The 16,477-nt window shown below is 39.9% G+C and overlaps 1 protein-coding gene across 6 annotated transcripts in view; it reads left to right on the top strand.

The window, feature by feature from the left end:
* Positions 1-16,477, top strand: part of vps13d (vacuolar protein sorting 13 homolog D) — a 44,813-nt gene that overhangs the window by 18,332 nt on the left and 10,004 nt on the right. For 5 of the 6 annotated variants that reach the window (XR_007927378.1, XM_051879133.1, XM_051879134.1 and 2 more), the window contains exons 35-65: positions 341-415; positions 515-712; positions 802-891; positions 1,900-2,040; positions 2,165-2,290; positions 2,974-3,048; positions 3,521-3,626; positions 3,706-3,858; positions 5,381-5,516; positions 5,815-5,862; positions 5,936-6,086; positions 6,178-6,394; positions 6,478-6,725; positions 6,842-7,033; positions 7,153-7,279; positions 7,495-7,637; positions 7,931-8,061; positions 8,181-8,356; positions 8,469-8,592; positions 10,671-10,906; positions 11,072-11,174; positions 11,269-11,426; positions 11,564-11,672; positions 11,774-11,944; positions 12,085-12,189; positions 12,337-12,486; positions 12,917-13,066; positions 13,180-13,276; positions 13,359-13,507; positions 13,632-13,766; positions 13,895-14,062. Coding sequence is in view for 5 of the 6 variants with exons in the window: in XM_051879133.1 (XP_051735093.1) it covers positions 341-415; positions 515-712; positions 802-891; positions 1,900-2,040; positions 2,165-2,290; positions 2,974-3,048; positions 3,521-3,626; positions 3,706-3,858; positions 5,381-5,516; positions 5,815-5,862; positions 5,936-6,086; positions 6,178-6,394; positions 6,478-6,725; positions 6,842-7,033; positions 7,153-7,279; positions 7,495-7,637; positions 7,931-8,061; positions 8,181-8,356; positions 8,469-8,592; positions 10,671-10,906; positions 11,072-11,174; positions 11,269-11,426; positions 11,564-11,672; positions 11,774-11,944; positions 12,085-12,189; positions 12,337-12,486; positions 12,917-13,066; positions 13,180-13,276; positions 13,359-13,507; positions 13,632-13,766; positions 13,895-14,062 (4,388 nt within the window). In the remaining variant the exon portion in view is untranslated. The remainder of the gene's footprint in view (positions 1-340; positions 416-514; positions 713-801; positions 892-1,899; positions 2,041-2,164; positions 2,291-2,973; positions 3,049-3,520; positions 3,627-3,705; positions 3,859-5,380; positions 5,517-5,814; positions 5,863-5,935; positions 6,087-6,177; positions 6,395-6,477; positions 6,726-6,841; positions 7,034-7,152; positions 7,280-7,494; positions 7,638-7,930; positions 8,062-8,180; positions 8,357-8,468; positions 8,593-10,670; positions 10,907-11,071; positions 11,175-11,268; positions 11,427-11,563; positions 11,673-11,773; positions 11,945-12,084; positions 12,190-12,336; positions 12,487-12,916; positions 13,067-13,179; positions 13,277-13,358; positions 13,508-13,631; positions 13,767-13,894; positions 14,063-16,477) is intronic. The other variant, XM_051879132.1, reaches the window with a different exon arrangement.

A 16,477-nucleotide genomic window follows, 5' to 3' on the forward strand; every position in this document is an offset into this window, starting at 1 on the left:
ACTAATTTAATTTTTTTATTTTTTATTTGAATACCTTTAAAGTGATAGTTCACCCGCAAATTAAAATATTGCCATTTACTCACATTCATGTCATTCCAAACCCATATTACTTTTTTCTTTCTTTGAGAAACAAAAGGAGAACTTTTAAGAATCTTCTAGTTACCTTTTCCAGTCAATTACAGTGATTTTGAGTCTTTTAAGATTCGAAATATTTGTAAACAATACAAAACAAAGTCAGCACACTGTTGCTAACATTTTTGGGTGAACTATCCCTTTAACTAAATATGTGAAGTTTTTAGAAAAGAGCTTTGCTGACATTTCTACTAATATTTCTTTGTAGAAGGTCAGCTAAAGCACTTACAGGACCTTGGGTTCAGGAAGGAAGACTGCAGACGTGCACTCATTCACTGCAGAGGTACAGCAGTGCACTAGTCTACCAAGATTGCAAAAGACACACGTGTGAATCCAAGAATGGCGTGTTGCATTGTCTATATCTGTGTATGTTGAATTATAGGTCAGTTGGACCAAGCTGCCACATGGCTGTGGGAGAATGCAGAGGCCATGTCGATCCGAAGCCGAGCTGACTCTGACTCCAGCAGCCACTCGGCTCCTCCCCTATCTGGAGTGGAAGTGAAGGCCGAGAGCGTCTGTATCTGCTTCATCGATGACTGTCTGGACTGTGACGTCCCTCTGGCAGAGCTCACCTTCTCACGTGAGGATGACCGCATATATTGTGATACGCCATATGTCAAACATACTGTAGGCAGGCAATTCTTTAGTAGCTTTTCTTTTCCATCGCAGGCCTTTATGTTCTCCAGAGGATTGGGTCTATGCAGGAAGGCAAGGCTAGTTTCACTCTATCTGGAGATTATTACAACAGAGAACTCTCAGGTGAGATCTCAGCATGCGTGTTACCCTGAATCTCAGTAACTTCTCAAAAGTGAATCAATCCTTTCTACAGTTCAAATAACATTTATCTTGCTGGTTTGGAGTAATTTTGAAGGATTGGGTTTGAGTTCAAAAGTCTGAGACCACATTAAAAATCTTGGATAGGAAATCAAATTTTTGCCTGGAGAGTAGGGATGCACTGATATTAAAATTTTGGCTAATACAGATAAGCTGATATGGCCAATAACTGATAAATGTTATGAAAAATGGATATTCATTTTGAAATTGGCTAAAGAGTATGTTAAACAGTGTTATTAAATGACTAGTGGTTTTAAAAATGAACTCTAAGTGAGTGTTAGAATACGACAAAAGTAAATTACATTTACAAAATTGGACAAATGAGCATGAGCAATTCACTGTTGTTGTTGTTAACTAAAATGAAAACTATTAAAAATAATTTTCTGTGATTAAAATAAGGCTAAAATAAAATTATACATATTAGATAAACTTAGTTTTAGTAATTTTAGTACCTTATGTATTTACTAAGACTGAAATAAAGATAAATTAAAGTTTACTTTAAAAAACTAAATTAAAGTAGAAATCGTTTAAAACAAGAAAAACTAATAAAAATGACAAAAGCATGTAACAAAATTAAAATGAAAAAGTTGAAAATATAAAAATAATAAATACTATAATAATGTACAAATAGTACTAAAATAACTGGCAATTAAATATCCAATATTGACAAATATATTGTTTATAAAATTGTTTATAAAATATACTATTTTCGTAATAAAGATTAAGAATCTTGCACTGCCATTAATAAATTAAGGAATTTTTTGATGTTGACCATTTTACGTTTGTTTGCCAAATGTCCGATATTCAAGGAAAACCATATGGATAATTTTCAGGTATTGAGTTGTGAAGTTATTGTGAATGGAGTGTAAACCCTACACTATGTATTTCTGTGTACATTCATAAGCACACACGCTTGTGTCTGCCGATCTATAGGCTGGGAGCCATTCATCGAGCCTTGGCCATGTTTCCTGGATTGGCAGCGACAGGCGGCAGGCCGGCTCCATCCTCCTCGCCTGAAGATAGGAGTTCGAGCCAAGCAGAGGCTGGATGTCAACATCACCTCTGTCTTACTGGGTACATAGTCTGGGTCAAACACACTCATAGGCCTCCATGCTTTTCTCTAACTGTTTGCTTCCATATTTATGAGTGGTATGTTAATTCTTACACCCTGCTGCGGGCCTGTCGTCCTGACACACAGAGCAGTACAGCACCACCAAGACTTCGTGGTTGGCAGATTACTGCAAGGAAGACGAGCAGTCGCCACAGCCCTCCACCACTCTGTCTTGGATGGGATCGTCAGTGGACCCCCCCTCCTTTGGACAGAGTGAGTAATAGGCGTCTGCTTAACCTGTACCCTCGTCCAGCTCTTAAAAAAAAAAGACAAACTGCACTGCAGCACTGTGTGTTACATACTTGTCTACATTACAGCATGATAAATCTTATACTAAATTTTTAAAGCTGAAGTGTGTAATTTAGGCATCACAAGTGTCACCAAAAGTACACTATTGTTCAAAAGTGTGTGTTTTAAGAGAAGTCTGGTTACTGGTTAGACAAACTGGAGAAATCAACCTACAAATCATTTGCTTATAGTTTTTTCTGCATTTTAAGATCAAATTAAGAACAAAGCTTGGATAGTAGGATAGTATTTTAACATCTTCACAATCACACACTTCAGCTTTAGACAATTGAATGTTGAATGGATTGAAATGTAAGTCCTTCAAATAAATGTATTGTAAAATACATAAGTCACAAAGTTTGAATCAGGTTTTTTTTTTTTTTTTTTGTGAAACCCAAAATATAACAACACATTTTAATGTAAATCTTAATAGCATGTTAAATTAGTGACTAACAATTAGTTCTATCAGTATTTTTAGATAAGATCACAGCATATACTACCATGATGTGTGCGTCTCATTCTACCCTACTCTTTGACCGTGTGCGTCTCCGCTCTTCCTACAGCCTCCTAGCATGTCTCTCTTTCTCTTCTCCTTTTCTCTCTGCTGTCAGGTCTTCCTCTTGCCTACCTTAGAACTAGAAGCTCTACCAGCTTGACTTGTCTCGAGCAGCAGATTCATGCCCGAGGTACAGTTCATAGATGCGTAGCCAACTTTAGAGAAGTCAGAAGGCCGTCGTATTTGGTGTCGTAGAGCTTAGGATAGCCTCGTTCTCTGAGTTCTGGGCTTTTTTTTTTTTTCTAATCCTAACCCTTCATTTACCCCTGACCCTAACCCATAACCATATATGCATGTTAAATATGTTTAGTGTTAAATGGCGGTTTATGATACCATCTTTTTCTTTAAATCATGCTTTCTTGTTACAGAGTTAATGATTGTGTTGTGAAATTGTTACTGAATTTTCATTTATAGTCTTTCTTTTCTGTGGCATCTCCATTAATGTGATTTGGGCCATACTTTAGGGAGGAACATTTCTAGTTCATTTTCCAACAAAGCATTATCAAAATCATTTTTTGGTGCATAATACCTGATATAGCTGGTATTGTTCACAAAATGAAGCGAGATCTGTGGCTGATTTTTATATTCATGCCATGTTTCAGCGGATATGAAGCTTTCCAAGAGGAGGCAGCCGTTTGTGCCATATGCCTTACGCAACCATACTGGCTGCACTTTGTGGTTTGCTACTCTTACTACTACACCAACCAGGTCAGAAGAGCTCACACTACAGTATTCAACTACATTTTATATTTTGGGAAAATACATGGTGGTTCTGCTGTGTCCACAGAGTGGCGCTATCTCACAGCAGTAGTGCCGACTCCATATCTGACGTGCATGGACCTGTGACAGATGATACGCACAACATCAGCCAGTGGAGAGAAGTGCTGCCGGGGGAGGAGATCCCGTTTGAGTTTGAGGCACGGGAGAAATTGAGACACAGGTAGCAGATTGTGTCTCTGTCGTAAATATAAAACCAATTGGCACATTTCCAATGTGCAAATGCTGGAAAGCATTGTCTGTACTTGCGTTTTCAAAATTTTAGATTTTTTTATCCAAAGTGATTTATATGGACAAACTTTCTGGAGAAAACCTGACTCTACTGCCATGCTCAAGGGCACAGTTATGATAGGAACTGATTGTAACTAAAGCAGTTCTCCAACTTCATAGCCTACAGTTTATGACTTTTTGATCCTAGGCAGGGGTGATGCAGAAGCTGGAAAGCTTTGGAAACTTTTATATATATATATATATATATATATATATATATAAATATAATATAATATAATATAATATACACACACAGGTTTGTTTTGCTATCAAAGTGAGGACATTCCATAGGCGTAATGGTTTTTATATTGTACATACTGTACATTCTATCCCCCTACACTACCCCTACCCCTAAACCTACCCATCACAGAAAACTGTCTGCATTTTTACATTTTTAATAAAACATTGTTTAGTATGTTTTTAAAGCTATTTTAAATATGAGGACATATTTCATGTTTACGTCGTAATACCAGGACCCATGTCATTATTACACTGGTAATAATGGTCTCAATAATTATTACACTTTCACTTTCATTATACAAATTTGTGTCCTCATAAATCACAAAAACAAGCACACACACACACAGTGCTTAACAAATTTATTAGACCAGTCACAGTAGTGTTTCTAATGCTAAAATATAATTATTGTTTGGATTTAATGGATTCAAAGATAGATCGGCCAAATGTTTCATCAAAAGCAAGTCTTTGGTACAACTGGAAATTGTTTGGAAGTCAATAACAACAGAGACTTTGGAAAAGTACATAAAAATAACATTTTACAAAATAAAAATAAAAAATATATATTTTTGGGTTATTATGTGTGAAACACTATTTAGTTGTTTCAGATTGTTATTTGATTAATAAATGACAATACAATTTTTAGTTTTAAACAAGTTTTTGACAGATTCCTAAAATGTGTTTTCCCTATATTATGACATGTGGTCTAATAAATGTAAGCAATATATATATTTATAGCTATATATATATATATATATATATATATATATATATTGCTTAAATTTATTATATATAATTTTATGTATTATTATTATTATTTCAGCTTTATTTCATTGTTTTAATAGTTTTATGCTGCGTCGTTCACGCCATGTCGTAGCTATTTGACTCCTGTTTAACATTCATTAGCTCTGTGCAGCCTGTTTGTCATCAAACAAAAGAAATAAAAAAACATTTTAGAGATATGATACTTTGTTTACAATATCATGCACTGAGTACAATATGATCAGAAATCTTTACTGAGAAATTAAATGTTTTTATTGATTGTTTGTTTTAACCATGTTGTAAGGTTTTTAAGTTTTTGACATATAAAGGCTAACTTTTTTGCTCTAGTGTTTGCTCTTCAATACCTCATTTTTTTTACTTTTCACTTCTTTGCTGATAATGTGCTCTGACCTCAGACATACCCATGAGCTGAAACTCCACCAGCTGCTGGTGCGTGTTGTGGGCTGGGAGCAGGTGAAGCCAGTGTCAGTGGACAAGGTTGGAGTGTTCTTCCGCTACGCTGCCCCTGATCGAAACAACCCCTCGAACACTGTGAGTGTTAATGGGTCAAGCAATTTATAATTGTGCAAATTCAGTAGTTCATTATGTGGAGAATGTTTTTTGACCTTCATTTGAACCATTAAAATCATTAGTAATTCATAAATGCATTATATTAGCGATTCTCTACAAGCGTTTTGAAGTCTTGGATTTCTCTCATGGGTCTTTGAAATGAAAGTTGTTGTTTTTTTTTTTTTTTTTCAAATCATTTTGAAATACAAAATCTTTTAGTAGTTCTAGGTCATAAAAAATGGAAATGCTTCATAAAAATGTAATGACATGGCTTTTCCAGGTTGGCAGCCCAATTAGCAGAACCAACATCATACACCCTCATGTATATGTAAGTGTTTGTACCTCATACCGTTGCACTAAATTATTCTACAGTTTGTACACAGTCTGTAATCTCTGTTCAGTTCTCAGCTTTGCCGCCTGTTAGAGTGGTTTTCTCTATCACTATGGAGGGCAGTGCACGTAAGGTCATTACGGTGCAGTCAGCGCTCACAGTTAAGAATCGCCTTGAGGTTCCCATGGAAGTGCGACTAGACAGCCCTTCGGCTCCAGACAGTAAGTGTCTACAAACCCACACACTCTATTTGCTATGGTTTACCTGTGTATATTTATTATGAATCTAATTTTAATTTTTTACCTTCTATAGAACCTGTTGTCCTGCCACCCATCCTGCCCGGAGAGGCCTTGGCCATCCCTCTCCATCTGACCTCTTGGAGGCTTCAGGCGAGACCTAAAGGCTTGGGGTTGTTCTTCTGTAAGATACCCATCCATTGGACTACTGTGGAGCGGCCTGGTGAGGTCAGCAGCGGCAAGAGAGAATGCCAGTCAGCAGACTTTGATGAACAACTCAAACGCAACTTCAGGTAAAAACAGGCTGGCAGGAGAAAAAAAAATATTAAAGACAAATGAAACTCGTGTTGTAAACAGTTTTGTACTTTTTTTTTAGGTTTTGTGTCGTCATTAAGAAAGAAAACTACCCTGAACAGCAGCCTGCCAAAACTGTGTCGGGAGGTACAAAGCAGATCTACCGCCAACCAGGTCACACCATCTATCTGCTGCCCACCCTAGTGCTGGCCAACCTCCTTCCCTGTGACCTCAACTATTACATCAAAGGGACCTCAATCAAGGGAACCATGAAACCGGGCAAAGAGGCAGTGCTGCATGCAGCAGACACATCACAAAATCTAGAATTAGGTGAACCGGAGTACATGCTACATTTTTTTTTTTTTTTACATATTTAACATGAAAATTTACCCTATTTGCTTTTTTAATCCATATAAAGCATTTATGAGTATGCTGTTTATTCTCAGGTGTGCTCCTAGAGAACTTTCCTGTGTGTAAGGAGCTGCTCATCCCTCCTGGTACACAAAATTATGTGGTGCGCATGCGGCTATATGATGTCAACAAACGGCTGCTTTGTCTCACCATACGGATTATTCTCAGAGCCCAAGGAGCATTAAAAATCCTCATCTCTGCTTCCTATTGGCTTGTCAACAAGACTGGTATGCTTTCATATCTGTGCACTGACTACAGATTGATGATCTGAGTTTAAGACTTAAACAGAGCACACAATTGTACTGCACCACTTCTGTAATATTTTCATTGGTTATTGTCTCTGCAGGGCTGCCTCTGATCTTCCGTCAGGACAATGGGAAAACGGATGCCGCTGGGCAGTTTGAGGAGCATGAGTTAGCCAGGAGTTTGAGCCCACTGCTCTTTTGCTACACTGACAAAGAGCAACCCAATATGTGAGTGCAAGAGAAGGGGAAAAACCAAAGAACATTGTGTGTTCACACCATGCCCACTCATCAGATGCTTTTAAATATACATTATGTCATTTAATTAGCCTTCAAAAATTCCCCCACCAGAGTCATTTATTCATTATCCAGCATAGCAGAAATGTAATTTAACTACATAACTGCCCCTTATTAAAGCTCTCTAAAGTCTTGTCCTCTTTGAACAGGTGCACCATGCGAATCGGTAAAGGGATCCACCCAGATGGTGTTCCAGGATGGTGCCAGGGTTTCTCTCTGGATGGGGGGAGTGGAGTGAGAGCACTCAAAGTCATCCAGCAAGGCAACAGGCCTGGACTCATCTATAATATAGGTAATAATGAATGCCTATATTTCTCTTGCATTGCTGTATCTGCTAAGTCAGAGGTGTCTAATCCTGCTCCTAGAGGGAAGAATTTAGCTTCAAGTTCATCCTGAAGAATTTAGCTTCAAGTTCATGCAACGCTCCTGATTGGAAGTTTCTAGTAATACTAAAGACAGTGATTAGCTGGTTCAGGTGTGTTTGATTGGAATTAAACTCTGCAGGACAGTGGCCCTCCAGAAGCAGGACTGGACACACTCCTGTGCCAAAGTAATTTATTAATGTATCATAATGTCTTATTATAGGAATAAATGTGAGAAAAGGGAAAGGGCGTTATCTTGACACACACATTGTGACCTTTGCTCCACGATACCTACTTGACAATCGATCATCTCACAAGTTAGCCTTCTCGCAGAGGGAATTTGTCAGAGGAAAGGTGGGAATGCATGTTTTCAATGTGTTTTTCTTTGTGCTGTGTTTGAGACATTTGTATTATATCATAAAAGACAGGAAAATGAATGATAATGTTTTGTTTGTTATGATAACCTGTTGTAGGGTACAGCAAATCCAGAGGGATATATCTCCACCCTGCCAGGCTCCAGTGTGGTGTTCCACTGGCCTAGAAATGACTACGATCAGCTTCTCTGTGTCCGTCTCATGGATGTACCCAACTGCACCTGGTCTGGAGGTTTTGAGGTCAACAAGCCTAAATCTTTCCACATCAACATGAGGTACCTTGTGCCACCAAATACACTCAATCTCTCTAGAGATGGTTGAACAGAAAATGACTGAGCAAGTTCTTGATTTCATAGACATATATTCCTCTCATTATGTGTTCCATAGGGACATTTTAGGGAACTGCTTCTTCCTGCGTGCTGAGATTGCTTTGAAAGGGGCAACACATCAGATCTCATTCAGTGACACTGACCAGCTGCCCCCACCCTTCCGTATAGATAACATCTCTGAGGTAAGTCCTCTGAGGGTACGCATTATCAAGTATTGTAAGGCAGTAGAATGGTTCAGAATATATGAGACTAAAGAGTAGCACTAGGATGGTTGGGAATATGACCTGGCCTGGACTTGAACCCGGGTCACCCATGAGAATTTGTCAGAGAACATGAATAAGAATGCAGTACTAACCACAATCCCAAACCTAAACCGTATAAGAAATTTTGGTGCTGCTCTTTTATTTCAGCATTGTCATAGGGAGACATTTGTTTCTGTTTGCTCTTCTGACTTCCTAAAATAATGACATTATCAAAACAATGTTTTTTCCTTTCAGTGTTCAATTCTGGACACCATAACATTCATGAAAGAGTAGGCATAGCAAGATAGAGCACATTCTACTTAAAAAGTGTACTGTTATCAATATTATCCTGTTATTTGGGGTTTAATAGGGGATTTGCAGGTGTGCACGTTTTCCGTCACCTTCCTCCGACCCCAAAGCCAGTTTTCCCGTTATATGATCTGTTGGTGGTTTTAAATTTACTGAGCGAGACACCATTCTAGCCATTACAATAGGTGGATATAAAGCTTTTGTCACATGAAATAGCTCTTTTACTCCCCCTGGCATGACTTAAGCAATCGATTCATCCGTCAAGCATTGAATTCACACCTGGCAGCTCTGCGTCCGGTGGCTTCTCTGTCTCAATGCTGCCCTTGCATCAAAACAGACCTTTTGATCTGCTAATCATTTTGGGCAGACGTTTAGCTGCTCTGTTTTTGTGGGTCTTGATATTGAACAATAAAAATTCTGTTGGTGCTGGGATTAGACACATTCTCAATGATTTATCTTGGAGTCTTTGGGTGTTTCAGATCTTTCATCATCAAACACCCTTGTCCAGGATAGAAGTATCCTACATCTGCTTACATCTTGCTCTACTGTCACTGGCAATATGTCCCTTTCAACTCGAGTTGTAGGCCTACTCTAAAAGCTTTTCCTAAGGCGCTGTGAGCTCCTGCTTTATTCAACCATCTTCTTTTTTGTCTCTGACACTAAAACGTCAGGTCTAAGTGTGGTCTTGCCAACATGTTGAGAGAAATTTATTTGTTTTCCCAGGTCCACTGTCAGTTGCCAGTTCTGTGCCATATCATTTGGTTTTATTCAAGCTGCTGGTTAGCTTTGAGGATTTTTACTTCTGGTATCTTGTGATGGCGGTGTAGATGGCCTCTAAAATGGTCTTAAAGGGTTAGTTCACTCAAAAATGAAAATTCTGTCATTAATTACTCACCCTCATGGCGTTCCACACCCGTAAGACCTTTGTTAATCTTCGGAACACAAATTAAGATATTTTTGTTGAAATCCGATGGCTCAGTGAGGCCTCCATAGCCAGCAATGACATTTCCTCGCTCAAGATCCATTAATGTACTAAAAACATATTTAAATCAGTTCATGTGAGTACAGTGGTTCAATATTAATATTATAAAGTGACGAGAATATTTTTGGTGCGCCAAAAAAAACAAAATAACGACTTAAATAGTGATGGCCGATTTCAAAACACTGCTTCATTAAGCTTCGGAGCGTTATGAATCAGCGTATCGAATCATGATTCGGATCGCGTGTCAAACCGCCAAACTGCTGAAATCACGTGACTTTGGCGCTCCGAACTGCTGATTCGACACGCTGATTCAAAATTCTCTGAAGCTTCCTGACGCAGTATTTTGAAATCGGCCATCACTATAGTATACACTAGTCGTTGTTTGGTTTTTTTTGGCGCACCAAAAATATTCTCGTTGCTTTATAATATTAATATTGAACCATTGTACTCACATGAACTGATTTAAATATGTTTTTAGTACATTAATGGATCTTGAGAGAGGAAATGTCATTGCTGGCTATGGAGGCCACACTGAGCCATCGGATTTCAACAAAAATATCTTAATTTGTGTTCCGAAGATTAACGAAGGTCTTACGGGTGTGGAACGGCATGAGGGTGAGTAATAAATGACAATATTTTCATTTTTGGGGTGAACTAACCCTTTAAAGATTATTGAAGCCCACAATCTAAACAAACTCTTTGGTAACACATGTTCTCTTTACTTCAGGTGCCTATCCAGTTCTGGCAACATGGAGTGGCTGATATCCGGCTACACACAGAGGTAAAACCTGGGGCAGTTCTGGACTACGCTTGCGATGAACCCATTCTTCAACCCTACCTCACCCTCACTGTGAAGGGAGCCGGATCTTCAGAGGTTACCGCTGACATGAACTTCTTCAGAGAATACAACAAGCTCTACTACGAGAACTTTATCTACATTGCTGCATCCTTCACATTTTCAGAGTGAGTTCTCCACCTCTAAAACTCCAAATAGTACTAATCCTTGACCAATTTCAAGCGGAAAACTTTCCAGTGGCTGACGCACTCAAATATTACCACTTCCAACTGGTGTTTGTAAATACAAGTAAATATTCATTTGAGGCTGACATTTTGATTTGATTTGAACAGAGATGCAGGAAAAAGGCCAGTGGGGAAGAAGCGCGTGGTCAGCTGTGCTGAACTGGTGCTGGATGTGGAGACGAAAACACAGAGAGTCATCCTAAAGAAAAAGGTCTGCTTATATTCTTTCTCGGCCATCTATCTGCCAGTTTCACCATTTCTAGTTTATTCTTACAAGGTTCTCACATTTCTTTTTGTCTGTTTAGGAGCCTGGAAAGCGCTCCCAACTTTGGCGGATGACAGGAACAGGAATGCTCTGTCATGAGGGCTCATCTCCTCCACAGAGCAAACCTTCTCAGCCTCGACCTCTCAGTTCATCCTTAGTGCTTGACATTGCTGGACTGGCTGCAGTGACAGACAACAGGTTACTTAAACTCTTCATAGCACAACAAAGGACAACTTGTGCTGTCTATTTTAAGCTTGTTCTTGTTCCTGTTGAGAGTAAACATTATCATGGTGCGCAGGTGTCATTTCTCACATATCTTGCATTTTCTTTTTTAGCTATGAGCCTCTGATGTTGAGACGGCCAGACAACCGCCGCAGCACCACCCAGACATGGCACTTCAGCTCTGGCATGTTGACCTGTGGTTTGCCCAGACTAGTTGTCCAGGTCTGTCCTTCTTCTTTCATCCGATTTTTCACTCCTCAATTGCATTTTTTTCAGTATGTAAGAATCTGTGGCTCTTTAAAATACTGTGTGTGGTGTTTTAGGTAAGAGGGGGTGTGTCTGGCCTGTATGATGGTGCCGAGGTGGTACTGGGACCAGACTCTGGTGTTTTGGAACCAGCACCAGAGCAACAGTTTATCAACCAGAAAATGAGACCTGGCTCAGGGGTACTGTCCGTACAGGTCCTGCCTGATGGGCCCACGCGAGTACTACAGGTAAGACACCCCTCCTTTCTAGTTGTTATTGAATTGCATGGTTGGGCTAGCATGCTATCTGAAACCATATGAAATGGAATCAGTTCTTATCTATCTTTCACGCTTTCTAATATAATGAGAAACTGCATACCTCATTTCAGATCAGTGACTTTAACCAGCGGCGCATGAATAGACCCTCTCCCAGCACTGAGGAAGACCAGAATAAAGAGAGTGCTCAGACGAAAGTTTCTGTGGAGGAACTTGAGGTAAAAAACATTTTTTTGTTTGTCCAGCAGATTGATTGATGTGGAATTTTACCTTGATTGTGTTTCCAGTAAAAACAGAATTAGCACAGTGTTAACAAATATTGAACTTGGAAGATCAGACCTCCCAATTCATGCCCTTGTGTGTAGGTGTTGGTGAATCTAGAGGAAGGAGTGGGTTTATCACTGGTGAATAAGCTCCCTGAAGAGCTAGTGTTCGCTACCCTGTATGGCATTGATGTGCACTTCACCCGCACCGCTGCCAGCCAGGTGCTTGAACTTACAGTGAAAGATATTCAGGTAAGCAGCCACAGACTTAAATGCACTCATCCAATGTGTGGGAGTTACTCACTTTGGTTTAGGAATGGGTCAAGATGGTTGAAAGATTAATGAGACTAAGTAGTTTATCTATATTCTTCTGATCATCCACCATGTTTACAACCATCAGCAGGGCAAAGTAATGGCTGTTTATACAAAAACACATGAACAGAGATACCAAGAAAATGCAATGATCAGTGGATTTGATTCATACCAGGTCCCAGAAAACACTTTACGCATTTCAATTATTATTTGTGGACATTGTGGACCTTTCAAAAAATAAACTTTGGCCAAGTTTAATCCAGTAGACATGCATGAAAGCTGGCAAAGAAGCTGTATACTTTTCCACTAATTTTTCATTCTAAAGCAAACATTTCTGACAGATGTGTCTTTACTCTCTCATCTATTTCAGGTGGACAATCAGCTCCTGGGCACCACTCACCCTGTTTTGCTGTCTGTGACTCCAGGCTCTGCTGAAAGTACTACAGTGGACACAGGTTCTGCTCTGCAGGTCAACGCTGTTAAAGTGCCCAGCAGTCTAATGCTCACAGACCTTTTTAAGGTGAAAGCAGTGAACTTATGGATTCACTTTCTCACCAAAATGCTTCAGGCCTATCTGTACTTCTTCCTTTGACTACAGGAGTTTGATGATAAATTTTACTCTCTGCCTTACAGCATCTGATGGTCACAGCACGCCGCTATACTGTCATCATTGAGGAAAAGCTCTTGATGAAACTGCTCATATTCTTTGGCTACGGTCAGGCAGAGGGAGGTGTGTAGTGGGTATCCTTCTGGTGTGCAGTATGGGGAATTTACTTCATTGTGCTCTGCTAAGTACATGATTTTGGTTTCAGAGGTAGAGAAGCTGGATGAGAACCTCTATGAGAAAGCCAGCGAAGATGCAGGAACTCCAAAGCGCTATTATTTTGAAAATTTGAAGATCAGTGTTCCTCAGGTCAAGCTGAGTGTCTTCACATCTCACAAGTTGCCCCCTGACCTCAAGGTATAAGAGCCACAGAACGATCAATTGTAGTACTATCAGTGCTTCACTGCATTTTTGTTTTTTGAAGTCTGCATTATGCTATGATGTGGTTGTCTGCAGTATAATCAAGCGTTATTCTGCACAGGCCTTGAAGGGAACCCTTGGGTTTCCACTCATTCGGTTTGAAGATGCAATCATTAACATGTACCCCTACACTCGAGTCCATCCCTATGAGACGCAGGAGATGATCATCAATGACATCCTTAAGCACTTCAAAGAGGTCATAAACATTCTTCATTCTCAATTGTTTCATTTACATTAGATTTTCATACTGTACGTTGTGGTGTAAGTGTTTGCGTCACCACAGTGTGATTCAGCAGCTCTTGGACTTGCATCTTCTTTTTGTAGGAGCTTATCAGTCAGGCTGCTCAGATTCTGGGCTCAGTGGACTTCCTGGGAAACCCCATGGGCCTACTGAATGATGTCACTGAGGGTATGAATGAACTCATCAAGTACGGCAATGTTGGAGGGCTCATCCGCAGTGTTACACATGGTGTTTCCAACTCAGCTGCCAAGGTAGCAAAAGTTCACATTCTTACTTTTGTCTTCACCAGTCCATCTCACAATGCTTGATTCCCAATCACAATTATTCCCAAATGTATGATATATGATAAAGTCCATCTGTTTAGCTGCGAAGTACCAGACATGGATTCACTGAGTGCAAGGCCAAGTCATTACGAAAAAAAAGCAAGAGAACGATTTTTCCTCTGTGATCGGGTCTGTTCAAATGTAAATTAGACGCTGGAGTTGTTTATTTCACAGACTTCTTATTGAATATGTTTTCGAAAAACCGTCCAAGCAGTCTGCCTGAGCAGAACACTAGAACTAGCCACATGTTGTCATTTGATGATTTCCAGGAGAAGAATGGGAACAGCATTGGAAGGTCAGATGCATATGATGTTTACCAGAAGAGCAATCTGACCCGATTTTCTTCTTAATATGCAATAAAGTGGTAAAGGTTCAGTTAAGTTTATTAGTTTTGGTCTCTCTATGTAAACAGGCAGTTTTCTGCATGTTTACAGAATCATGGGAACACTGGCATTTAATTGTTTCGTCAGCATAAAAGTTGAATATCAGCCCTGAAACTTTCTCATGAACATTATAAGAAGTTTGTTTGAGCAGATGGAATTTGCTCATGGCACTACTGTGTGAATGTGTGTACTCATATGTGGCTGCATTTGTGTGTGGTCAGACCTGAGCCTCCACTTCATGTCCTGCAGCCAGCTCTCAGCATGTCTGTCTAACAGGCCATCGCACCATGTCCTTCATTGGCAGCCAGCTCACTGTCAGACAGCGCTTTGTGTGCTTTTCCCTCTGTCCATTCCCTCTGTGCTCTCATTTACTTTCCTTCCAGCCACACTCGCCAAGCTCATGCCTTATGTACTGGGACAACACTAGGTCTCAATCAGCACTTTCACATTCGCACTTGACCCGTTCTCATTTCAATTTGCTGCTTTTTAGCCAAGTTTACTTTGTTTAAATATGCTCATCATACTGAATAATTATAGTTGATATTTAAAAATAAAAGTCAGATGGATCTTCAGTCCATTTCCTTGACTTCAGCTCATCTTTTGTAGTAGTATCTGCTAATTACAAACTGAACTGCCGAAGAAATGCTTAGGTTTGCTTGAAAAAAAAATCCTCTCTGTTGGCTGCTTTTTTGCCACTAACTCAATTTCATGAATATAAACAAATTATTACTCCCCCTGCAGAACTTCCAGCAGCATGAATAAAAATGTTTTGCCAAAATCATCCACCAACTGCATAAGGCTCCATGTCATGCCGCTTGGGGTGGAAAAACTAATGAAAGATATAAAAGGCATTTGAGAGCTTTGGTTTGATCAAGTGCCTAGAAAGCTTGCGGTTTATTGTATTTGCAGAGATTACTATTAGTTTTTGTAACTTATGTCAGTGGCCACCCAGAATTTATTTTGGAACATGTGCAGTCATCAGGAATTCTCTGTTGTTAGTTTTAACTTTATGGGGGCCTGGGCCATTTTAATAGGTATTTCAGCTAAAGCACACTCCATTGACTGCAATACGTCTGTGCCTCCAACCTTCTCCACAGATTTTTTTCTTTTAATAGCACCTATACTTGAAACACGCATTTGAATTCATATTCAGCAATGTGTTAGACATATTTTCAGCAAAGTTATCCCCTGCTGCATAAAGCTGATTTTTTTTTTTCCATCACTGTTTCCATTTCTCAAACAGCCTTAAACTTTCTCGCTGTGGAACGGGGTTTTCCTTTATCAGCTTGTACAATTTTTCACATCTCTGTCAGACTCACCCACTTTATGGCAATCACATCATGGTTTTCATTCCTTTACATCTTCTTTCTCACACATAGACACTGGAACACATTCTCGCACACCTCTAGGGGCCCTGCTTTGAGATAGGATGGTCTAATGGCTCAAGCAGGGGTGGTGTGGAGGGGCCATAAACTTGAAAGCGTTCTGATCCTCCTCTCCCTCCCGCAAACTCATATCTGGTAAATGTATTGGTATGATTTCACAGCCAAGCTTTAAAAAAAGGAAAGAGAGTGAGAGAGAGAGGGAGGTGGAAGAGGAGGAGGAGCAGAGAATCTGAGCTGGCCTTCAGATGAACTCACCAGGGACTTTGCTTGGAGGGGTCATCCCAAGTTCATGCCTGGCTCTTGCTTGAGTTTTGCAGAATGTGCCTGTGTTTATAAAGTGCTCCAGCTGCAGTAGGGAGCTCACTGGGCCTGTAACACAAACTCCCTTCCAGGAGGCACCTGCAGGGACCTGAGGGGGGCCACTCTGGGCAAAGTCAGGTCAACTGTGCCAAGAGGGGGGAGCGCCACCCCATTAGACAAATTACAGCCTGATATATTTGACAGCTGGATGAGATGGTGCGTAAAATCGGTTATCTGTAAAATTGATGTGTATCGTCAGTTCAGCACTGGAAGGG

The sequence above is a fragment of the Ctenopharyngodon idella genome, chromosome 22 (genome assembly GCF_019924925.1).
Source record: "Ctenopharyngodon idella isolate HZGC_01 chromosome 22, HZGC01, whole genome shotgun sequence".
NCBI lineage: Eukaryota > Metazoa > Chordata > Actinopteri > Cypriniformes > Xenocyprididae > Ctenopharyngodon > Ctenopharyngodon idella.